This window comes from Malania oleifera, chromosome 3 (assembly GCF_029873635.1).
Source record: "Malania oleifera isolate guangnan ecotype guangnan chromosome 3, ASM2987363v1, whole genome shotgun sequence".
NCBI classification, from domain to species: domain Eukaryota; kingdom Viridiplantae; phylum Streptophyta; class Magnoliopsida; order Santalales; family Ximeniaceae; genus Malania; species Malania oleifera.
This window is the reverse complement of record NC_080419.1, coordinates 8296074-8322484: the sequence shown is the minus strand read 5'-3', so window position 1 is coordinate 8322484 and position 26411 is coordinate 8296074. Positions and strand designations below refer to the sequence as shown.

Genomic DNA, 26411 nt, shown 5'->3' with positions numbered 1-26411 from the left:
CAGTTAAATGTTAAATGTTAAATGTTCCCGCTGCTAGCTGCTAATCACCTTTTTTGTGATTGATCTCCATGGCTGCCTCATGACCCATCTCATGAGCCTTCTGCTTTAAGCAATATATCAGTGTCCACACTCTGGCAGTGTCTCAGACACACATCAATCTGGCTAGCTGTCTTCTGAAATTTATAGCTTATTGCATGTGATTTTCATCATCATGGTATGCTGTTCTTGTGCTTGTCGATTTTGGGTTTGAGGTTCCATTGGTTCATAATTCATATACTTTGCGTTTGAAGTCTCAAGCCAAGGCTGTGAAGTTGATATTGCAGGGTTTGGGAATCTGAACATGGGAAATGAGATGGGCAACAGCAACATAACTGGGCTCCAAGGTTTGTATGCACATTTAGCTCTTGTTTTTATTTGTGTTTGCTGAGGTTTATGGAGGGTTTATGATCAAGTTCATCACCCTGCAGAAGAAGAAAAGACTAAGGTGGTCGAGGCTCCAAAGAAGTATTTGCAGGAAGCTGTTAAAGCTGATGATGTGAAGGAAGACAATCACGCGGTTCCTCTTGCAGAAGATGAAGATTTTTCCAAGAAATCAGCTGCAGGTCAATTAATTCTCCATCTCAATCATGATAGGTTCATGATTAGTTTATCAAAAAATTATCAATGATCACTTGACAAGCCACTTATTCACTGGGATCAGTAGTGTTTTTATCTTACTCTGGTCTTGTTCCTCTACAGGGAAGGGTGAAACTGGCTTTCACTCATCTCCTGAAGGGCCAGTAGAATCAAATGACACAGGTGGTGAAAACAGTCCTGGCACCCAACAGATATATTCATCCAAAGATTTGATTGATCATGGAAAGCCAGTAGAGTCAGTAATGGAGGATGATCAGCAGGAATTGGAAACAAATGATCATCAAATTCAGGAAAAAATGTCCACAACGAGAGGTTAGTATTTTTAATTTTGCGTTTTCTCAAGAAGCTCGTTCAATGTCTATAGTAGCTGTTGAATTATGTCTAGTTAGTTCTTTAAAAGTTATATTATTAAAACCAGCCTTAATACCTTCATATTGGTTTGCTAGACAATGAAACAGACAGAGAAGAAGAAACCAATTATACAATCTGTGACACATTATCTGCATCACAGAGTCCAGAACCTCTAGAATCTGTTGATCCAAACTTGGAACAACATGGAATGGGTGAAATTCATGATTCCTTATCAGAGAAAGACTCTGGTGGTGAATCGCAAGGAAGTGATGAAATTATCCAATCAAGCCTATCGTCTGAAAGTGAGGAGAAAGCGGATTTGTTGGATACGGAAATGATAGGGAGTCTAGCTGAAAGTGCTGTTTCCGTAACAGATCCAAAAGTAGAAAAGGGTAGGAATGACTCGATAGCAAAAGAAACGAAATCCCAAGAGTGGGGAATACTAGATAGGAGTATCTGCATTGAGAAATTTGAAACTGCAGAGGGAGAAGAGGTGGGAAATGGTTTGAGCAAAACATCAAACTTTCAAAGTGATACCAGTAAGGAATCTGAAGTAGGGTTCTTCAATGAGATGAATTTATGCACAGACTATTTGTCTGTTTTGAAACCAGAAGTCCTTCCTCCCACCGATTCCCTATTTAGTACAGACCAGAAGGTTTCTGGACCTAACGGATCAGAAAATGAATTGAACACGCATGATCCAATCCCAACCCGGTTATGTGAGGACCTGTTGAAAGAAATGGAGACTGGCGAGGCAAATGGGAGGGATTCGTCCACTGATATGAATTTAAATAGGGACGATTTCCCTGTTTGGGAACCGGAAGTCATTCCTCCCCCTGATATGCTGGTAAACTCCTATCAAAATGTTCTGGAGCCTGAAGAAAAGCATATGATTGATCCTGAAGAAACAAAATTGATTGGGAATGAATCAGAAGTGAATGAGCATGATCCAATCCCAACCCAATCTTGTGAGGAGTGGACTAAAGAATTGGAGACTGATGGGGCAAATGATTTTCAGTCAGAATTTATGCAAATTGCATTTGATCATGGCAGCGACGGAATAGAAATTTTGATTGAGGACTGTGAGATTGAGGCAGCAAAAGCGAACAAGAGCAATGAGCAAATTGACTCGTGCGACAACATGATGACTTCAGACTCCCAGGTCACTGAGAATGGTGACCGGGTCGATTTGTACTGCATAAACCTGGGATCAGTTTCACGAGAAAACTGCAAGGAGTCAAATGGTGATTCGGAGAACATGGTTTCTGTTTCTGGAAATGGAATAGTTCCTAGTGAGTCAACGGCCGAGGACTACACCAAGGATGGAGTGCAGCTAACAGAGAGGAACATTGTTATAAATGTAATGGAGAGAGAAAAAGATGCCTATGCAATGCAAAATGAAACGGGCGGAGAAGAAACAGCTGAGCAGTGTTTTTCCCATGAGATTGAAGTAGCAGAAAAAGTACTCTCTCCATCTCCAGCTAATCCAGTCCAGTCCCAAGATTACAAACAGGACAGTGCCACGAGATCTGAAACTGTGCAAGAGATCGTAACATCAGGACGGTATGAAGCAGAAAGGCTCAGCACTGAATCAAGTCCTGATAACCTGAACAGTAATGTTGAGATGCAAAAATCTCCAAGCTTCAGCTTGGATCTCCAAACCGAAGAGAAGACCGAAATTTCCGATCAAACTCCATTATTATATCGGGACAAGATTGTAACCTTATCTGGCCAGGTTGATGCTAGTCACAAAAAACCAATTGTGAAAGCTGAATACTGTCGAGACAAGTTACAGAATCGAGAGACACCGGTGCAAGAGAAAATCAACATTTCAGAAAGAAGTGATTCTGAGAAGATGAAGACACCATTGCTTGGGTTTTTGAAAGAAGAGGAAGAATCCCACATTGCAGTCTCAGCACACAAGCAGGATAGCCTTTTTTCTGCAAAGATGACTAGTAAGGAAGTGTGCAACACATCTGCTAAGAAAGCTGCGTCTACCTCACCAAAAGGAAGGGAGAAGCGCAAACCGAGGTCATCCCTCTTCGGCAATTGCATGTGCTGTGCTACTTTGAATACCTTGTGAAGTTGCTAATTCTTCGAACTTTTATTTTTTTTTCCTTTGATTTGTTTTGGATGGATTTTCTTTCTGAATTCTGATCAGGAGAGAGGCTGGAGTTTGGTGGATAGATTTGACAAAATGGAGAAGAGTGAGCATCCTTTTTTTTCCTTAATTTTCCTCATTTCTTTCTGTCTCAACACTCACATTGTTAGAGATGTATGTTCTTCCTTCGGAGACTGCAACTCTTTTGTGTTCTTTGCTTGTATGCTTGTCAGAAAAGCTGTGAGTTTCAAGAGGAGGCTGTAATTTAGGCAACTATGCTGCCGTGATTGTAATTTTAAGTGGTTTAATACTTTTTATATACCATTATACATATTGATGGCTAACCAGTCTTTAGTTTTTTTTTTTCTTTTCTTTTCGCTTGCCTTCTATGATCAAAGCAATGAAATCAATCAAATTCCCATAGAACTGAAAATGAAAACATAAAACTGTTCAGGAAATCAAGTAGGAGAAGTCGACTGACTGGAGCTAAAAGAATAGAATTGACTCCACCCATCAAGCTTACTCTTTGTTTTTCTTTTATGGGACCTTTTTTAGGCAGAAAACTTTACTAGTCACAACAAAAGCATGGCAGGAGCAGATCAGTGTGACATGATTTGTTAAAATTTATGAAATGTGAAAAAGTGAAATGATAGGATGTCACGCTACTTGTGATTTGCTCTTGTAATGAATGACAAAACTCGTTTAATATTTGGGTAAGTGTCCACCACAGCTTCCATGGAGCCAATCAACTACACAGATCTCCATGCTAACTGAGATTGCTCAAGTCTCATGGACGAAGCCCAGAATTCTAAAAATCTCATTCTAGGTGATGGCCAGGTGCTAGGCCCCTATTCATAAATATACAAAGCCCATCAATCCGCACTCATTTTCACCAAGCCTGGCCCAACTCAGATAAAGCTTCATCTTTTACAAATTTTTGGGCCCAATGGGCCCCATTCACACCAGGCTTTATTAACTTTACAGCTAGAATAAATACAGGTGAAATGGCATTTCAATAGCTAAAGTTCCACTGATTACTCCATTTTTTTTTTTAGATTTTAAAATAATTATAAAAATTTATTTTGTTTTCAAATTTTTTAAAATTTTAGTTGGGTGCACATGCATTGCACATGGATAAATTAATTTGCAAGTTTATTAGATTGAAAATAAAATAAGTACAAATTTTAATAATGATTCAACAAATATGTGAATATACACTCAAATTACATATTTTTTAAACTGACACTAGAAAATAAAGTATTACCAAAGAATAAAGGATGAAACGAAATTAAGATGTAAGTTTAGATTCTAATTTAAAGTCTATCATAAAGTAAAGTTGATTTGCACGATATGAACTACCAAATTTTTTCCTTTATGATTTTAGGGGTAGTTTAATAAAAAAAAATAACAAAAGTTACAAATTATTGTTTGTTGGTTAATCTTCATTATAAAATGTTGTAATATTCAAAGTTTCATTATACAATACAACATAAGAATTTATTATACATAATATATCATAACACAAAATAGTATTACAAATAAGAGAATGCATATTACAAAACCCTTAAGATAGTCACAGAAAGTTATAACACACAATGCACAACCCTACTGCCAATTCCAAGTCGTTTTCAATACAAATATTCTGATATCCCAACTGATCTTTATAGAACCGAATATTACTAGTAAGAGCCCGCAACTCAGCTCCATTGTTAATACCTGACTCAAATTTTTTAAAGAATGCGGCCTTAATACTATCAAATGAGTCGCTGATGATACCACCACCACTACCATAAAAAGGCTTTTCCAAGACTACTTTTCGAGGAGTTCTAAACTTTGACATTTTCATTTTCACGTGAAACTTTTCCAATAAATTTTTATCTATAGAGGGTAGAGAACCCTTCATGCCTTCTATAATGATCAAAAAAAAAAATTATATGCATAATAATAATAATAATAATAATAATAATAATAATAATAATAATAATTAATTGATTAAATAATTATTATTAATTTAATAAAATAATATAATATAATAATATATTAATATAAAATAATATAATATAATAATATATTAATATAATATAATATAATATTATTATTATATATATTTATATATAAAAGTACAAAGATCCTAAAGCTTCTAAGTTGCAGGATCAAAATCAAAATTTCAATGTAAGAAGCTGAGAGCTTCCTAGACTCGCCAGCCTCCTCTCTCTCCTTTGTTCCTCCTTCCTTCTCTCCTCAATTTCTTTTCCAATACTCGGCTGATCGAAAAATAGAAAATATCACTGGGATTCTATTTCTATAACCAACATTTTTATCGGAGTGGATTTATCGTAGGAGTGATGTAAGCACCACTCTTGGGATAAGGTATACTCTCTCTCTCTCTCTCTCTCTCTCTCTCTCTCTCTCTCTCTCTCTCTCTCTCAATTTCTCCTTAAATCTCCAGCCAAATTAATGATCGGACACCACCACAGGGTCTTAGGTTCGATCCTCGTCATGTTGGTCAGAACAAAATTTTAATTTGAATTTCCTAGGTACCACTCTTAGGCTAGGGTGAGGATAGTGGAAACATATCTGTTAATTATTTTAAAGTTTGATTAGTATTGGGAGTGTGTGAACTTAGGAAATATTTAAATAATTATTATTCTGAAGAGTTGAATTGATTGGTTTGGGTGAAATGTGAATTTCAGGGTTTTGAATTTCGAACACCGTAGGCTTGAGATTGGGTATTTTAACAGGTCTCTCAGTAAGTCAGGTAAGGGGAATTAAATTATGTCAGGAATTTCTGAAAATTAATTGATTAAATTGAAGTATGATATGAATATAATATATATATATATATATATATATATATATGTAAATTTTCTGACTTGTCATGTATAAATATATATGAAATGGTAGTTTTGGAAATATCCAACGTATTACTGGATAAATTATTATATGGTTAAATATTATTGAAAATCTGTGTGGCATGAGAAATGATTGTGAATACTGAAAAATGAATCTGTGAATATTTTATATGATGAATGGGGTTTATGATGAGATATAAATAGATATGTTTTAAAAAGTTATGTTGATATGAAATTTAAACAAACATGATTTTTATCAGATATGATATGATGATTTGAGATATACACACACGCGATAGTTTTATAATTACTGATATGATGAACAGCCATGAGTTACAGACGAGATGTGTTACCTATACATAGATACTCATGAGCTTGAGCGTCATGAGTTACAGACAAGATGTATTACACATGGATACTTATGAGCATGAACATGTTTATGAGAATTGAAAATTTTTGGGAAATAGATTTTTATGTATAATGAGTGATGGAAATGAAAATTTGGTTGGTTAATGATATGAGAGCATGGTACCATTCCTAGTGATTAAATTAGTGCAACCACACAAGTCAAGGAGCATGTAGGTATTAGAAGTTAATTGGGCCTTCAGAGAGATGTTGACTGCCCCTGGGTCAGGACCAGGCTGCAGTGAGCCAATCGTACTACATACGAGGTATTTTGACTTAACCCGGTAGGCCAACTAGAGTTAAGTCCCACCTTTAGGCCGCACAACCTAGTCATATGGGGGTTATTACATGATGATGTTATGAATGTGTCTCCTCATTATAGACGTGATACACTTATATGATAGTACTTTGACATATATGATACTCTGTATACTAAAATATTTATTGAGCATGATTATATTTTTGAAAAAAAATATATATGGTTACAAATATACATATATGTTATGGATATGAGTACAAATTTCTATAATACCTCAGTTAAATTAATATTTTTATAAACATGATATGATACACAGAAACTCACTACCACACTGATAATAGTTTATTCCCACTTACTGAAAGGTGTCTCACCCAAATACCTAATAATTCAGGAAACCATAACAGACCAGGTGAAAGAGTTCCGTGATAGAGGGGAGCTGATGTTGACCTCATAGGTTATACCCGGTTTTGATAATGACAAATACTTAAGCATTTGATGGTTATCGAGTTTGTTTGCAGGTATATATTAGCAACTCAATTGACAGCACATAAAGACTCAAAGTATAAAGACCATGAAGTTTTCTTTTGTTGTAATTTATATTATTGCTTAATTCGGGTCTGTAATAATCTCTGTATATCATGCATGTAGGTAATTGTAAGCTTAAGACCTTAGAAAGACCTTAGGGATTTGGTCAACCGACGCTGGATTTTTGGGACCATTTCAAAATGACCCTAGAAAGACCTTAGGTCCCAGCATAAGCACATACGATGCCCCCAAAATCACTTATAATATCAGGGGAATTAATTGAAGGGAAAAATGGACTTAATAGGCAAAACTGTGAGAGTTCGGGTGACTAAACCCTTAATGTTCAAAACACCTCAGGCGCCCGAACCATGGATCGGTCAACATGTTGACCTGAGTTTAGCAAACCGATTTAAAATACAAGTATCGTCCACGATCGACCGAACCGTTGATCTGACCTTTCCTAACAGCTTGGTAGCCCGAACCTTAACGTCCAAAGCATCCTTGGGCGACCGAACACATGAATTCGATTAACCGAACTTCAAACCGAGCACCCAAATCTCAGATAGTGTGGAAATCGCCTTGGTTCAGCAAACCAAACTCAAGCTCAGGCGACTGAACTTTAAAAATTGACTTTTTTTCATTATCCCTGTTCGGGCGACCGAACTGTGATTCAGCCACCCAAAAACTCTTGGGTTGTTTTATTTTTACCGCGATTAAGCACAATTAAATGAGGTTAATATTTCTTAATGGTTTTAAAACAATATTAATAATTTCCCCCATGTCCTTAACGATTATAATTTGCCCTACTTCTATATATAGGGGCTTATTTGTGAAAATTAGCACAAGATTAGTAAGATCATTAGTGAAAAATTCTCTCAAATTTAGAAAGCCTATTTTGCCTATACTACTTCCAAATACTCTTATACACTCATTTCCTTGATATTCAAGCATTGTGAGAGTTCCTAAATCTGCTAGTGCTTTATTTTACATTACTTAAAACTCTTATCTTTGTGGTTGTTGATTGTTTGATTTTTGAGAGTTAAGCAAGAGTGTTTCCCACATATTTAACTTGATAAATCTTGTGTTGGGAAAAACTCATTAGCTTGAGGATCTTAGCATTGATATTGCAAGATTTGTTTAAGTAATAATGTATGTGTGCAAAGTTTTTACAAGCTATATTTCAAACAACCCTTGTGCTTATTTCATTGAGGAAAATATTTTCGAGTATTGTTTGAATATTGTTACCTGTATCTTTGAAACCCTAATCTAATATTGAGATTTATTATATCTTATTTCAAAGAAATAGCTTGTTTGTACACTCTTTAGCATATTTGAGATTATACATTATTGAGTGTTGTTTGCACAAAATCACTCACTGAGCTTACAATTCCTATATTGTTGATGTGTGGTTGATTGATTATACCAAGTTGTATTGCAGTACATACTTGCTTGTGTAAGAAGCATTTCCGTGTACATAAATTTTTACATTTGTTGTATTCCATGCTTGGGCCTATAAAGGGAGACTAACCTTGTTGAATAGTCCCATATTGTCTTAGACCCGGTTAGGAGAGTTAGGTGCACCATCTTGGTAAGGTGTGGCTAGGTTGAGATTAGTCCCGCAAATTGACTTGATTGTAATCGGTGCCGCTCTACCCGTTAAGTGAGCAATAGTGGAATCCTTGTGCTGGTGAGCCAAGGCGGGGACATAGACCCTTTGAACGAACCTCGATAACATATTGCGTGTGCTATTTATTTTTTCCGCACTTTATATTACCTCACATGTATGTTTTATTTATGATTGCATAAACAGACTCTAGGTTGTGTAATACTGCTACTAGACTGGTTGACCTAGGGATAAATTTTTAAATCTCCAATTCACCCTCCTCTTGGGATTACACCAAAGCTAACAGTTGGTGCCCTAATAGACAGGGTGAGTGTTTTGTTTAGAGTATATGATTCCTAGTGTCTATTTTGGGTTTTTGGGAATGTGTTTAGATATGTGTATATATATATATATATATATATATATAGTTAAACTCCAGTTATTTGAATTATGGATGGTTTGTATATATTGACTTCCGTTGTTAGGTTTGTGTATATGAGATTTACTGTAACGACCCGAAGAATAATGGTATTTAAATAATAAAAAGAAAGGGAAATGGAAACAGGAACAGAAGGAGGCAGCCGACTTCGTCGACGAATGAAAACGTTGCATTTTGGATGGGATAATCACAGGAAATTTTTCAAGTCTCGTCGACGAACACAGGGGTTTCGTCGACAAGGGTTCTTCAGGATCTCGTCGAAGTCCCGTCTCATCGACGAGAAGATACGAAGAGAGGAATTTTGGAAGTTTGAAATTCGTCAATGAGGGTAGAGGTTCGTCAACGAGTCTTCTTCTTGGCCTCATCGACGAGATGACGTGACTCGTTGATGAAGGCCACAATTTAAATAGGCCTAAAATCCATTTTTAGTCGAACTTTGCTTTGCAGAACCTCTCTCTCTATCTCTCTCTCTCTCTCTCTCTCTCTCTCTCTCTCTCTCTCTCTCTCTCTCTCTCTCTCTCATCCTCCATAAGATCTCAGGTCGATTATCTGCAGGTTCGACAATCTGAAGCCACCACGACGCTCCTGGGAAAGTTCTCTGTAAGTCTGTCAGAGTGGATCGTCGATGGGTCTGAGTTGGAAACCATCCCAAACCCAGGGTAAGAGTTTCTACTCAATATTTGGATTTTTGACAGTTGTAGAAAGTGTAGTACGTGTTGAAATACTGAACTTTAGTTCTGAAAAATTCTATTTTCAGGGTGTTGAACGAGGAACCCTACAGGTGTAGGAGTATTTCTCTTAGGGGCTTTTTAGGACACAGGTAAGGGGATAAACTAAGATAGTATTTTATGAAAAATATGTATATTGTTATAGAATTTGATTTTAGGAAAATAAATAAATATATATATGCTTTATATTTGGGATAAACTACAAAAAATAATGGTATGTTAAATATACGAAAAACCTGCTTAGTGTGGCATGAGTAGAAATTATAATGAAAAACTGTTTTCTGGGAATGTGTTAATGATACAGATTTTTATAATGGAAAACCGGCGTATGGGCCGAGATTTTGATATATTTTTTGGCCTACGGGCCGAACTATGTGTATGATTTGTCAGCGTACAAGCTGAGCTATGTATATGTTTGCTGGCGTACGGGCCGAGCTATGAAAATGATTTGCTAGCGTACGGGCTGTGCTATGGATATGATTTACCGGCGTACGGGCTGAGTTATGGTAAAATGTGAAATACTGGCGTACGGGCCGATGATTTTCATGATATACCTATATATGCAAAATGATATGATTGATTTGATAATTAATGTTATGAGATATCCATGTATCACTGTTTCAGTATATGTTATATGATATCAGAACCTGGTTGGCTTGGTCTAGGCTAACACTTGCACGGTACCATTGTTATGTGTCCATAGTCATCATGATCATAATATTTGTGTTAACGCCGCTGTATGGAGTGGTGTGAGATTGGATGGTCAATGTGATTTTTAAGAAGTGTGTGAGCGCCCTTGGTATACGGACCAGGTATGGCAGATCCATCTGACTTATAGACTATACTTTTGACTTGGCAGTGGTCGGTCAACCATTGTCAGGTCCCGCTTTTAGGCCACACAACCTAGTCATATGGGGGTAATACATGACAATAGTCAGCTAACCTACCAGGATTATTTTCGTATTATTATTTATATGAGATGAATTATGCTATGGAAACCATTATGTTCTGTCATGTTTGATTATACATGTTTTTCCAGGAATGATGTATATACAGTTTTACTAGTTACGTTTATGATTATATGTATATCACAGAAAAGCTCATGTTGCCACACACTAGTGTTAGTTTATTTCCCTTACTGAAAGGTGTCTCACCCCAAATTTTATAAACATTTCAGAAGCCCCTGATAGGAGAGCGGGTAAAGCCCCACTGATCTAGTACGATTGATCTTCCCTTTCAAAAGGGTAAGTGTTTTGATGGATCTGATGTATTTTGTGGAAATGGCCCTAAGACATCTTTTGGGTTGTATATTGTGTCTATATATATATATATACAGTAATTGTAGTAGCTCTGGAATTGTGATGTATGGTATAATGAGGTGTTTATGATTTATGTTTCCTACTGCTTAGGCTTCTGTTATGTGTTCTGATGTATCCCTAGTACCCACGAGTTCAGGTGGATTATGATCTGCTGAGTTTTGTGATATTGATTTTATTATATTATGGGAAAAAATGTGAAAATTAAGTAGGTCGTCACATTTACTGTTTACCCGGTACCCACTTTGGGTCGGGTTGTGTTGAAGTGGTATAAGAGTATTTGGTGTGGTTGATGTTTGATTAATATCTTTTATTTATTGGAAAAAAAATGGTACAAAAATCGGAGCATCACACCTTCTGCACTTTTTGTAAGCCAAAGCCTCATAGATGATCAAACTACATTCCTCGACTCATACTTTTCTTCCATGCGTACTTTACAACATCTGAGTCATAGCCTCCAAGAAATTATAGTAGGTAACAAACCGATAATCGTACCGTTTTTAGTTGATTTTTTGATACATCTGAACCATCTACTAATTTTCACCCTCCATGGTTTAGCATCAAATTTTAGAATTCTCAAAATAGATGCTGCTCTCTTCCATACCGTGCTTTTAGTAGTATAATATATAGCAAAGTTGTAGAATGAGTTTATACTATTTTTTAGGTTTTCAATAGAGATGTTCAAAATTGGATAATAAGCAATATTTTGTAATTATTTGAAAGATTAAAAAAATAAAGACACAAATTGTTTTCCACTAGAACACATTCCAAAATTTTATTTTTAAGGTTTTGTATCCTAATTAAAGGGGTGGAAAGAAAAGAGACATATGATGAGAAATGGATTGTTTTTCGTTTTTAGTTGAGCAAAATAAATAAATAAATAAGTATATATATTATACATATGTATATGTGTATGGACATGGGTAGGGTTCCTTGTAATTTTGATTACTATAATTCTCATGGTGGTGTGAACTCATTGTTTGGTCAATGTTAAATTTAAAAGAGAGAGAGAGAGAGAGAGAGAGAGAGGAGACTTGACAAATGAATGAAATGGGAAAGGGACTCTTGTGATTTAGTGATTTAGCAATTTTCCATTTGGGAAGAATGGGCGGTGTCTTCTCGAGTATTGCTTGAAAAGTACAGTACAAAGGGCTTTCCAACTACTGATGGTCAGTCCTTTCGCTAGTCAAGGGTCAACTTTGGGGAGCCAACACTTCCTTGAAATTTCGTAGCAACATAAATGTTGAACAAACAAATAGATAATAAAAATCAAGTACAAATAATTGAATTATTGCAGTCTCTCCCATATCCTCCCGAAAGAAAGAACAAAAAAAAAACTAAGTCAAGTATGAACGTACAACATAGAAATATGGCAATGTTTGAATTCAAGTTTTCTCATTTTTTTGGTTAAAAGCTAAGTGTTAATTGTTTAAATAAGTTGAACTTAGTTTTAAAATAGTATTGTCATTTAAATTGAATTTATGAGTTCTCTTTCTTTTAACTCGCTAGTGTTATCGGTAAATTATTAATTCAGTTGCTTTAAATTCATTGTTCATTTTAATAATTGTATTTGGATAAGAAATTTGTTTCTTACTTTAAACATTATTTGATTAAGAAGTTGTAAGGCTAAATAGTTGATTGTCAAAATAAGAAAAATTAGTAGGTGGCAAAATGAAAAATTGCAAAAGGGAGATAGTTTAACCATATAAGTAGAGTAGAGTTGTCATAATCTATATGCATCTAGTTGCCATAACTAGATGTATATAAATTATCTCTTTATTATAAATATATACATATATATATATATATATTTATATGTAAAAGTGAGTTATATTAATTCAACACATTCATGTACTATCTGTATTGAATGAGCATTTGGTCAGTTCAGTTAACTCGATTAATTAACTGAATTAATTAAAAAAATTTTATTCAAAAATCTTATTAACCGAATCGACCAAAATTCCATATTTAATCAAACTCAAAACTGACCTAACTGAATTTTAGTTAAATCTATTAATCGATTTTAACCGATTTAATATTTTAATATATATTAAAACTAAAATTTAAATATATATAAAATATATAATATATAAAATTTTAATATATATAATATATAAAAAATAAATAAAATTCTAGTATACATATAATATAAAAATTATTTTAATATATAATATATATAATTATCTATTATTAATTTATATTATTTGGTTAACCAAATTAACCGAATCAAAATCGAAAAAATAAAATTCAACAAAAATAAAAATCGAACTGAATAAATTTTTAATCGAACTGAATCGATCGAATTTACTCAGTTAATTCGGTTTTAACCGAATTATGCTCACCCCTAATCTATAACGAAGCATATCTTGAACTAAAACTCTTTATATGGGTCATCAACATATATTGAGTGAACCATGTGATGTAATGCCCCAACTTAGATTTGTTAGGGAGCACTGCGTCTCTTCTTCTCCACCTGGACCAGACAATAGGGGGCGGGCCTTATCGGACTAATGACTGATCCTATAGACCAACACGTATCCTTTTCAGTGTATTTTGTCCTCACTCACACACTTCCTGTGGAGTTCTTATGGGAAGACTCCCGAAAAGAAAGGTGCATCTTGTTGATATGGGTAGTAACATCAAATCCTTTTTAAGCCTTTCTTCTATAGGGTATCACATTGGTATCAGACCCGCCCTAACCAGGGAAAACTCGGGTGCAACTGTCATTATTGAAATTAAACCATACAACGGAATATTTCTAAAACATCCAAACTATTTACCAAAGTTCTATCTGTTCCCAAATACGTACACACCACTAATTGTCTACCTATTACAATCCCAAAATAACAAAATAATATATCTGGTATCTCACCAGTTTTTCTAACCACTCCTAGAAGTCTAATCCTAGCCCCGAGGTAAGTTGAAAACAGTTCCCTGAAAGACCTGAAAAATAATTTGTATGATGGAGTGAGACACTTCTCAAAAAGTTGAATTATATTACTATCAGTTTGAGGCTAGTATGAGTTCTCGTGTGAATATAAAATTTTCATTATTTAACTATATATGAAATGACATTTAAAATTGTACTACACTGTATAACTGAAAATACATAATTCTAAATAATAAACTATCGGATCAATATAGCCCATTTATAGTAAATTTGCATATATATGCATAAAAGATACAACCTAAACTGCTGTATTAGTGTCGTCACGTTATCATAATCTTATACAACATACTTCCCCCCATGATGGGTTGTGTGGCCCGAAGGCTGGACTCGGCTCCTGGCCGGCCGACCATAGCTGAGTCAGAAAAGGTAATAAGTATGATCGTGCCTACCTATGGTCATCCAGAACTACCTAGGATGGGGCCCCCCGGCAGAAACCTCAGAGTAGTACTGTGGCCCAGGTCATCAAATTGTCTATCCATCATCACACTATCATCCCAGTGTGATTGCACTCCCTACCAATATATAGCTACGATACCATGCTCATAACATCACATTTCATATCCACATGGCTCTAGAATCATATGTGACAATTTACATAATAAAAACTACTTTATTATCATTCCATATAAAACTTGTCATTTATTAACTCTCGGCCCCCGACTGTCATATTAAATCTTAGCCCCCATCCGTCATATTAAATCTTGGCCCCCGACCGTCATATCAAATCTCAACCCCCAGTCATCATATTAAATCTCAGTCCCCGACCGTCATATCATATCTCATATTATCAGTAAAAACATTCTATTCATATATACCATTTAGAAACTGTTCTCATGCCACACAATTTTTATCTGATAAATCATAAATAAATAACTGAGGGGGAAACATATAAATTGCTAAAAACAGGGTCTAAGCATTTCCGGGATTTTATTTAACTCAAACTACATAATTTATTGAAAATAGGAGACGTTCAAACCATTCACCTTAGTTTTACCCAAAACCATATAAAAGTCAAAATACCTATTTTCATATACCCGATTCGTTCTCTTTTTTTTTTTAAGAAGGGCGGCACCTTCATTTATTTATTGATAACCTCTCACTTTTGGTGGAGGAATACCGTGATTACAAGACAATCAATGGGAGATAACAAAAGACAACACGTTAAAAACCTCCCAAAGAACAACACCAACATCCAGCCAAAAATCGGTTTACAAGTCCAAACAAAACAAAACAAAACAGGACCTACAAAACAAACCTCACACAACAAATCAAAACAAAAGATAAACAACATAAAGCATAAGCTAAAACCAAAAGGAAATTAGCTAAACATACCTTATATAAGTCATACCCATCTTCTCCAATTTATACAAACCATTGTTAACTCTAGGGAGTTGACTACTATTTGTAAACAATCTATTCCTCCCCTAGCACCTTGTCGAGCCAAGGCATCTGCCACTTTGTTCCCTTCTCTATACCAATGATTTATCGAAAAATCTACTCCCTCCAATAAACCAAAAAGCTGCTCCCAAAAATCTCACAAATACCACAAGGAGCACTTCCTAGCCCTTATCCAATTGTAATATTTGAATAACATTCAATATCGATACAGGTATAACCCAAATGTTTGCAAATCTTAATTTCCTCCAACACAGCTCTCAATTTAGCTTCATTATTTGAACGAGAACGAAAATATTTTGAAAAACCAATCACAACCTGACATAATTGATTCGTTCAGAAAATCATATATTGCAATTTAATTGATCCATACTTCAAAAATAACTGACATAATATAATCCTTTTACCTGACTTACTGGAAACCCTAAATCCACGCCCTGCAACATTCGAAGATAAAAACCCTGAAATTACATTTTCCCCAAACTAATCAACTCAACTCACAACATATTTCTCGTCAAGTGTTTCCTAGGTCTTATACACTCCAAATCAACATTAAAACCCTAAAATACCCTACTTACCTTGGTTTTGGAGTGGTGCCTAGAAAGCCAAGTTTGAAAATCCGCTCCGCTAGACTTATAGAGAATTTCTCCTAGATCTTCGTAGCGGCTTCCGATCATCGAATCAGGCGATGAATGACGAAAAAATCGAAGAGAAAAAGTGTAGGGCGTGGGTTAGAGAGAGAGAGAGAGAGAGAGAGAGAGAGAGAGAGAGAGAGAGAGAGAGAGATTTCTTAATGAAGAAGCAAACAAAAATTCTATTTATACCCCCTTTGACCTGGCACGATTCGTCGACGAAATAACGCCTTCGTCGACGAACCATAGAAGGACATTCGTCGACGAAGGAGGGGTTCATTGACGAACCTTAAGTCTGATATTTTCCTATTGTTCAGGATCTCTTCGTCGACGATGCCTGAATTTCGTCGATGAAGTACAGAAGATCACTCGTCGATGAAAACAGGGGATTCGTCAGCGAGGCGGGCTGTTTGCCCTTATAAAATTTTTTCTTTTCCTTTTCTTTTTTTTTTTTTCCTTATTTTCTAGGTTCGGGTTCCTACATGTGATCCATTTTCAAGTTACATAAAGAAGACTGCAGCGCATCTTAGGAAATGACCATGAACAATGACCTAAAGATAAGAATAATACATACTCATCTAATATTGATTCTTATGTAACCATAAATATTGGGTTCTTCTGAATGAACTTTTTTATGTGTGTAAATGGTCTTATATAACATTAAATTTTTTCATTGTTTTATTTTTAACCTACATAGAAAGCTCTTTTATCTTGTAATAGCTCTAACATTTTTCTTAAAATAAAAGGCAAGTGCTTTTTTTTTTTTTTTTGTGAAAATGGTTCCATATGACATTAAAAATTTTCATTATTTTATTTTTAACCTACATGGAAAGCTCTTTTATCTTGTAATAACTAGCATTTTTTCTTAAAATAAAAAACCAATTGCAAGTTCTTATTTTTAGTGTGTAAATGGTTCTATATGACATTAAATTTCATTAATTTTTTTTAACCTGCACGAAAAGCTCTTTTATCTTGTAATAACTCTTAACATTTTTCTTAAAATAAAGAGCCAAATTGCAAGTGCTTATTTCATTGGTGGCAAAATAGTTGTAAAAAGACAAAATAAAGTATTTTCCTTTCATAAATATCTATCTAAAGGTAAAGGTGACGAGATTCATTGTTAGACCACTTGAAGACGTATTTCATAATCATCATTGTTTGTAAATAAAAAAGTCTTGGGAGGAAATGAGACTTACCGAAAAATCGCAAAAGCACAATTGAAAGTTCTTTTGCTCCCAATTAATAAAATCAATTCTTATGATAAGACAATAGAACAAAAAATATATATTTTTAGCAGCACAAAATCAGCCCAAAAATAATCAGAAATATCAATCACACAATACACAATTTGACGTAGAAAACCCCTTCAAATCAAAGGGTAAAAACTACAAACTTAAGAGTGCACTCAAAAACTTTACTATGATAAAGTGTGGGCACAAGATCTTAATAACTCCATATTTAGATATCAACAAGATAACTTAAAAATCAAAGAGGGAAAGTTGAGAATTTCACAAAAAAAAAACATGGCTATTGTTAAAAGGTACGCTATCTGATGCTACAGTGCTTGGACGACCAATCTGACCATTCAAACTTAGATTCTATAAGTTTTCTATCTATTGATAAACATTCAGTTCGATTGGACCACGGATGGCTCCAATCGTCGATTGAGCAAAACTGCACACTATTACAAAAACTCATATTTTCTCAACGTGCGTACTGTTTAAAAGCCGATATTTGATGTTGCAGTGTTTGGATGACCAATCCAACCGTTCAAAATCAGTGTCTCTGAGTCCTTTATCTACTAATAAAATATCCACTCGATCGGACCACATTTGAACCTCCAATTATTAGTTGATAAAAATTGCACACTATTGCAAAAATCTAGATTTTCTCAACGTGGTTACTGTTTAAAAGCTGAAATATCACGCTACAGTACTTGAATGATCAATCCGACCGTTCAAACTTAGAGTCTAGGAGTCCTCTATCTATCAACAAAAAATCAGCTCGATTGGACTGCGCATTACGCTCTAATCTAATCAAAACTGTGTACTATTCCAAAAACCTAGATTTTCTCAATGTGGTTCTCCCCCTTTTTGCCACAACTCTCTCTCACTTTTATGATGGAATTCTATGCTGCCAATGCTAATTTATTTACTTAAATGAGGTGTAAAAATGCCTCTAAAATCCTAATAAAGAGCCTAAAGAAAATAGGCTAAAGGGTTGAATGGGTTTCTCCACAAAGGAGGGAGACGAATTCTGTTCAAAGGGGAGGTTCTTGAGAATTCCAATTGTGATTTTGTACCACATTGGAAAAATTGAGTGAATGATGGGTGCTTATATACATAGTTGGGTCCAAGACCCAATAGGCTTAAGTTTTTGGGTCAAGTTGGTGCTCACCCATGTGTACCAAGCCTACCTATGGACTCCTATGGTGCTAACAAATGGTATCAGAGTCGACAGTTCGCAACTCTGGGTGAGCGATATCATTAAAAAAAAAAAAAAAAGAGTCGAAGCGTGAAGCTAATTCTCCAGATGTGCTAACAATTATAGGATCAAGTGTGTGACCGAGACCAATAAGGATCATCTAGGTTTGGAAGATGGATTCGAATAGGGTCAAAACATGGGAGGTAGAATTGGTTCGAAGACACGTGAAATGCAATCTGAGGCATGATGGTAAGACCCACTTGAGCAACTATTGGAGAATTGGGCTTACTACTATGAGGGAGATGAATTTCGTTCAAGGGGAAGTAATTGGAACTCACAAGTGAAAGGGAGATTGTTGAGAATTCCACTTGTGAGTTTGTCCCACATTGAAAAATTTGAGCGGATGATGGGTGCTTATATACATTGTTGGACTCAATATCCAATAGGCTTAAGTTTTTAGATCAAGTTAGTGTTCACTCATGTGTATTAAGCCCATCTATGGACTCCTCTAGTGCTAACAAAAAGACCCTATTAAAGTGATGAATTTCGCTACCATCTATATCACTTGATTATAGAAAAACAATGAATTCAAGCTCAAGAGGGCATTTAACATGCTATAAATGTATCACAGGTACATGTATAAATATATGTAATTACTTTTGGTATCTAAAGTTTGGCATTGTGTGTGTGTTTGTCTATATATATATATTCTTATTATGTGTTGATAATTAAAAAAAAAAAAACTGCATTTTATTCCTACTTTTATTTTATTTATTGTTGCATGGTATCAAAGCTCTAGTCTAGGACTTGTAGGTTATTGTTGCAAGAAAATGAATTGAAATAAATCTGTGCTTGTAACGCCCCAACCTGGGTCTACCAGGGAGCACTGCATCTCTCCTCGTCCACCTGGACTAGACAACAGGGGGGGCCTTATCGAACTAATGACTGGCCCCACAGATCAACACGTATCCTTTTCAATGTGTTTTTTCCTCACTCACACACTTCCTAAGAAAATTTCTCAGAAGGTCACCCATCCCAATATTGCTCCAAGACAAGCACGCTTAACTGTGGAGTTCTTATAGGAAAGGTTCCGAAAAGAAAGGTGCACCTTGTTGATATGAGTAGTAACATCTAATCTTTTTAAGTCTTTTCATCCATGGGGTATCACAATGCTCATTCATCAAAATAGTGCACACTAAAAACACTTTATTTTGTTTTCAAGATCTACCACTCTTTGTTCATAGTCTTCTGGGAATCAATATGAAAAACAACCACAATTGTGAGAATCATCTAACCTCCAATCAGTTTAATAAGGAAATTCCATTGCTCTCATATGATTAACTGCTTCCTCAAGTGCACTGTTCTCTTCCAAATCTTTTCTATGCACATAGCCCATGAACAAAAGGGAAGTTTCTAAGTATCCAAATGTTTCAAGTTAGGAGGAACATAATGTAATGAGGGTAGGAAATAGAGAAGTTGAAGACATGGAAGGGGTTGGAAAATAGATTGCATATTGAAATCTAGAGAAGAAAATTAAAGAGGAGTTTTTTGTGTTAGGAGATGATGAAGGTTGCGATATTTTAATTGCAAGAATGAAGAGTCTTAGGGAATTCAAGGAATGGGAAGAAAGGAAAAGGTTTGGTATAGAACCCTAGTTATAATAAGGGATGCCACAGCGGCAGTGGAGGTAGGAGTACATAAAGAAATAATATCGATTAGAGGGTGCTTCTTCGTATTGTGAAGATCCAAGAAGCAATTGGTAATGGATAAACCTTGATACTCTTGAAGTTAGGTTGAGGGCTATAGATACAAACTTCAAAGATGAAACTATTCAAAGCAACCTATAAATGATCAATATTTAATGAAGGCTTGTTGTGAAAGAAAAAAAGGCTTGTTAGTGTTATGTCTTGCATTTTTATATGTAACTACATTATTGCTGATGTTGCTAATTCTCCTTTGTTGCCAAGCATGTTAAACATTGCAATAAAGGTTGGGAAAGGAGTTAAACCACTTATTTCTTATGGAGTTTTAATGTTTATTTGGATGAGGAATATAAGGAGTTAAGAGGATGGATTAAAGGTTTTGTGGGCATAAAGAAGGAAATTGGACTGACCATTATGTGAGCTGTCACGGCCCGCTCATTTTCCATATATTTTCTTTTTTATACTAATATCATCACAGAATCAATACCACACATCTCACATTCCAACTCAGCAGGTTATAATCCTCTTGGACCCATGGGTACTAGGGATACATTAGAACATACAGCAGAAGCCTACGCAACAGAAAATGTACAATCATATTCACACCATCATATCATACATCACAATGTACCAGAGTTACTACAATCAATGTACTTCCATATATACATCCCAAAAAATGAAATCTAGGGACAATTCCCACAAAACCATACTATCCCTAACAAAAACTTACCATTCAAAAAGGGCAGATAAACCACTCTAGATCAGCGGGGCTTTTCCCGCTCTCCTATCAAAGGCTCCTAAAGAGTTAATAAGATTTAGGGGTGACACACCTCTCAGTAAGGGAAATAAACTAATGCTAGTGTGTGGCAACATGAGTATTATGTGTTCAACATATATCATACATAACATGTTCAGTACTGTTTATCAAATCTGGGAAAACTTATATATAAATCAAAACATGGCAGAACATACTGCATTTTCATAACATATCTCATCTCATAATAATAATAACATAAAATAATTCAGGTATGTTAGCTGATTGTTGTCATGTATTACCCCCACATGACAGGGTTGTGTGGTCCGAAGGCGGGACTTGACAATGGTTGGCCGACCATTGCCAAGTCAAACAGTAGTCTATAGGTCGATGGGTCTACCTAGACTGGTCTGTACACCAGGGGTGATAACAGCACACTTCTTGAAAACAACCACATCGACCATCTAATCTCACACCACTCCGTACAGTAGCGTTAACACAGATATCATGATCACGAGGACCATAGACACATAACAACGGTACCGTGCAAGTGCTAGCCTAGACCAAGCCAACTAGATTCTGATATCATATACATATACTAAAAATCGTGATACATGGATATCTCATATCAATAATTATCAAATCAATCATATCATTTTTCATATATACATATTTCATGAAAATCATCGACCCATGTGCCGAAATTACACATTTTATCATAGCTCGACCCGTACGCCGGCAAATCACATAACACAGCTCGTACGCTGGCAACTCACATAGCTCGGCCCGCACGCCTGCAAATCATATAGCACAGCTCGTACGTTGGCAAATCACATAGCTCGGCTCGTACGCTGGTAAATCACATAGCACAGCTCGTACGTTGGCAAATCTCATCCACATAGCACCACCCGTAGGCCGGAAAATCACATATACATATAAAAATATCTCAGCCCGTACGCCGGTTTTCCCATTATAAAAACCCGTGCCATAATCACATTCCCAAAAAACAGTTTTTTATACATTTTATACTTATGCCACACAAGCGGATTTTCACATATTCAATCATACGATCATTTTCACAGTATTTTTCAAATATAAAACATATATATAAATATATATACATTTTCCGCAAATCAGATGCTAAATATATACATATACATACATTTTCTCAAAACAAAACTAACTTAGTTTATCCTTTTACCTTATTCCTGAAATGCCCCTAAGAAAATTTCCCCTACACATGCAGGGTTCTCAACTCAACACCCTGAAAATGAAAACTCGTAGAATTAAAGTTCAGTATTTTCGTACGTACAACATTTTCTATAACTACCACGAAGTTAAATTCGGCTTAAAAAGCCTTACCTCAACTTAGGGATAATTTCCAACGTTCCCAATCAACACCCCTAGAAATGAAAAACTCTCAGTATTAAACTTTAATATTTCAACGCATATATCACTTTCTTCAACTGTCAAAAATCCAAATATTGAGTATAAAGCCTTACCCTGGATTTGGGATGAAATCAAATTTCGTTTTCCTGACGATCCGCTCCGGCAGATTTGTAGAGAACTTCGCTAGGAGCATTGTGGTGGCTTCAATTTGTCGATCCTGCGTAAAACTGGCCCGAAATTGAAGAGAGAGAGAGAGTCATAGGAGAGAGAGAGAGAGAGAATTGTTCAAAATTAAAATAAGCTTCTTAGAGAAACTTGTGCAATCATATATATATATATATATATATATATATATATATATATTAATATAATAATAATTACTAATTAAAGCAAAGCTTCTTGGAGAAGCTTGTACCACTTTATATATATATACCTTTAACTTATATATATTACATATATATCATAATAACTTATTTATATATATATATATATTTTTTTTCTCATCATACTATTCATTTTATTTGTTAATTTAATTATTTTATTTTATTTTATTATTTTATTATTATTATTTTTCTTAAATTTTATTTTTCCTGGTTACTGCATTCCTCCCCCCTTAAAAGAATTTCGTCCTCGAAATTCTTCAACATAGCCACATGGAATACGTCGTGGATCCCGGACAACACAGGTGGCAAAGCTAGCCTGTAGGCTACCGATCTCACTTTATCTAGAATCTCAAATGGACCGATAAACCTAGGACTAAGTTTACCCTTCTTTCCAAAGCGCATAACCCCTTTCATCGGAGCTATCTTCAAAAATACGTGATCACCCACATCAAACTCTAAATTCCTGCGGCGATGGTCAGCGTAACTTTTCTGTCGACTCTGAACTACACTAATCCTGTCTCTGATAAGCCGAACCTTATCACGCGCTTGCTGCACAAGTTCTGGCCCCACTACTCATTGCTCACCCATTGCATCCTAAAACAAAGGAGAACGACATCTCCTACCGTACAGAGCCTCAAATGGTGCCATGCCAATGCTAGACTGATAACGGTTATTATACGTGAACTCTACCAGCGGCATGAACTGAGTCCAACTACCCCCAAAGTCTAGTACACACGCTCTGAGCATGTCCTCTAATATCTGTATCGTCCTCTCAGTCTGCCCTTCTGACTGAGGATGGAATGTTGTACTAAACGATAACTGAAACCCCAGAGCCTTCTACAAACTTCTCCAAAATCGTGATGTAAATCGCGGGTCTCTATCCGACACAATCGATACTGGCACCTCATGAGAACGTACTATCTCTTGAATGTAAATCTCTGCTAAACAGCTGAGGGAGTAGCTAATCTTGATAGGTATAAAGTGGGCGGTCTTAGTCAAAAGGTCAACAATCACCTAGATGGCATTCTGGCCATGTAATTCCGTCGACAATCCTGACACAAAGTCCATCGATATATGATCCCACTTCCACTCTAGGATGAATAATGGCTGCAACTGTCCTGCCTGCCTCTGGTGCTCAGCCTTTACCTGTTGGCACGTCAAACACTGGGCTACATATTCGGAGATTTCTCTCTTCATGCCACTCTACCAGAATGTTTCACGCAAGTCTCTATACATCTTCGTACTACCAGGATGAGTGGTATAAAAAGATCTATGAGCTTCTTCTAAAATAGTCTTCCTGATCTCAGTATCTGTAGAAACGCATAATCTGGAATGGAACTGCAAAGTTCCGTCATCTGCAATACTGAAATCCTCCCCCTGACCCATCTGTACTTTGCCTATCACCTCTGCTAATACTGGATCTTCCTTTTGAGCGGCTTTAATTCTTTCTTGCAGAGTAGGCTGTACCACTAGGCTGGCAATACATACTGGGAGATCACTCTCTACTAACTCTATGCCGAGTCTCTCTAGATCCATCATGATCGGATGTTGGATCCCCATAGCCGTCAACACTGGCTCCTTGGATTTCCTACTCAACGTATCAGCTACCACGTTCGCTTTCCCCGGGTGATAACTAATGGTACAATCAAAATCCTTAATCAACTCCAACCACCTTCTCTGCCTTATATTCAGTTCCTTTTGTGTAAAGAAATACTTTAAGCTCTTGTGGTCGGAGAAAATCTCACACTGCTCGCCATACAGGTAATGCCTCCAAATTTTCAACGCGTGTACTACTGCAGCCAATTCAAGATCGTATGTAGGGTAGTTCTTCTCATATTCTTTCAACTGCCTGGACGCATACGCAACTACCTTGCCATGCTGAATCAATACACAGCTAAGTCCTTTCAAGGACGCATCACTGTAAATGACATACCCCTCACCCCCAGATGGGATAACCAAAACTGGTGTTGTGACTAACCTCTACTTCAGCTCTTGAAAACTCTGCCTATAGCAGTCGTCCCACTCAAATATGACATTCTTCCTTGTCAGTCGTGTCAAGGGTCCTGACAAAGCTGTGAATCCCTCAACGAAATGACGGTAATATCCAGCTAGCCCCAAAAAACTCCTAATCTCCCGGACATTTCTCGGTCTAGCCCAATTCACTACTGTCTCAATCTTGCTAGGATTCACAGAAATATCGTCTCCAGATATAACATGCCCTAAGAACACGACCTTCTCAAGCCAAAATTCACATTTATTGAACTTGGCGTACAACTTCTTTTCCCGAAGTGTCTGCAAAACCTGCCTCAAGTGCGTCTCATGCTCCTCATAGTTCCTAGAATAGACCAGTACATCATCAATTAAAACAACAACAAACTGGTCTAGGTATCGATGGAAGACTCTGTTCATCAAGTCCATAAATACCGCATGAGCATTCGTCAATCCAAACGGCATAACGAGAAATTCGTAATGCCCGTACCGGGTCCTGAAGGCCGTCTTCGAGACGTCTTCTGCTTTTACCTTTACCTGATGATAGCCGGATCTAAGGTTACAGCGGAAGCAAATAAACTCAATTATTATTAAACTAGAGCACTAATTATCTATATTACAATCATTTATTTCAAAAGAAGAAAAATTACATAAGCATAAATATCTGGCATCATACTAATATTTCTAAAAAAATCTTTATTTTTCTATCCCCACCTGCATGCTTGCTAAGCCTGATTTCCAACATGCTCTTCAGAGTTATTTGAAATAAAAATATGATTGGAGTGAGACGACGCTCAGTAAGTAAATAAGATTATTATTAGTGAGTGGCAAAAATGAGCTTTTTAAAAATTTCATAAAACAATATTTAATATTATAATTTCAAAACTGTCTCTAGAATAAATATAAATTTAAAAATTTTTACATAAAACTTTTACCATCAACTATAACAGTAAAATTTTATAATCATATACTATAACTGTTAAATTAAACTTTTAACTTTAAAACTGTATAAATATTTAATGATAAATATACATATACTTTTCCTTATACGTTTTCTTTAGATCGTCATTTAAGCACTAAAATGATCATTTTCATGTAAACTTATACTTTTCCTTCAAATCATCAGTAACTTTGTACACGTAATTAAATATGTATAAACATATATTGTAAAAACCACCTTTAGGCCTGTTTGCCGTAAGTCATGTTTACCCCCATGACTGGGTTGTGCGGTCCGAAGACTGGACATAGTTGGCTGGCCGACCAAACTAAATCAACGTACGTAAACTTTAGGTGAGATTTTCCTTATTAAGTCCTGGTCCGGAACCAGGTGTGCACTTAGGAGAAATCCACTAACATAAATAACCACTCTGTAAACAGTGTGGGTGCACTCTGATCCGTATAAACTTTAAGCTACGGTATCGGACATCCGTAACTTTGAACTTTCATTGCCATAAGGGGTTTTAAAATCATCTTATTATAATTTATGCAATTTAAAATAATATCGTGAAAATCTCATCTTTACTCATATTTTCATAAAAAATGTAACGTAGAAATAAACTCATGCCATACAATTTTTG

General features: G+C 35.7%; 1 protein-coding gene across 1 annotated transcript; it reads left to right on the top strand.

Moving 5' to 3' along the window:
- Positions 1–208: 208 nt before the first annotated feature.
- Positions 209–3432, top strand: LOC131151746 (uncharacterized). Its single transcript, XM_058103146.1, has 4 exons — positions 209–383; positions 468–602; positions 739–948; positions 1083–3432. Exons 1-4 carry the CDS (start codon positions 341–343, stop codon positions 3068–3070), a joined length of 2376 nt encoding a protein of 791 aa, XP_057959129.1. The 5' UTR covers positions 209–340; the 3' UTR covers positions 3071–3432.
- Positions 3433–26411: the final 22979 nt, after the last annotated feature.

What these genes read in the sequence shown, in the direction of transcription:
- LOC131151746 (XM_058103146.1), top strand. Translation starts at nt 341, where the DNA reads ATGGGAAATGAGATGGGCAACAGCAACATAACTGGGCTCCAAG. An exon ending in CAACATAACTGGGCTCCAAG is followed by an intron (nt 384 to 467) that starts GTTTGTATGCAC and finishes ATCACCCTGCAG; the next exon opens with AAGAAGAAAAGACTAAGGTG. An exon ending in TTCCAAGAAATCAGCTGCAG is followed by an intron (nt 603 to 738) that starts GTCAATTAATTC and finishes GTTCCTCTACAG; the next exon opens with GGAAGGGTGAAACTGGCTTT.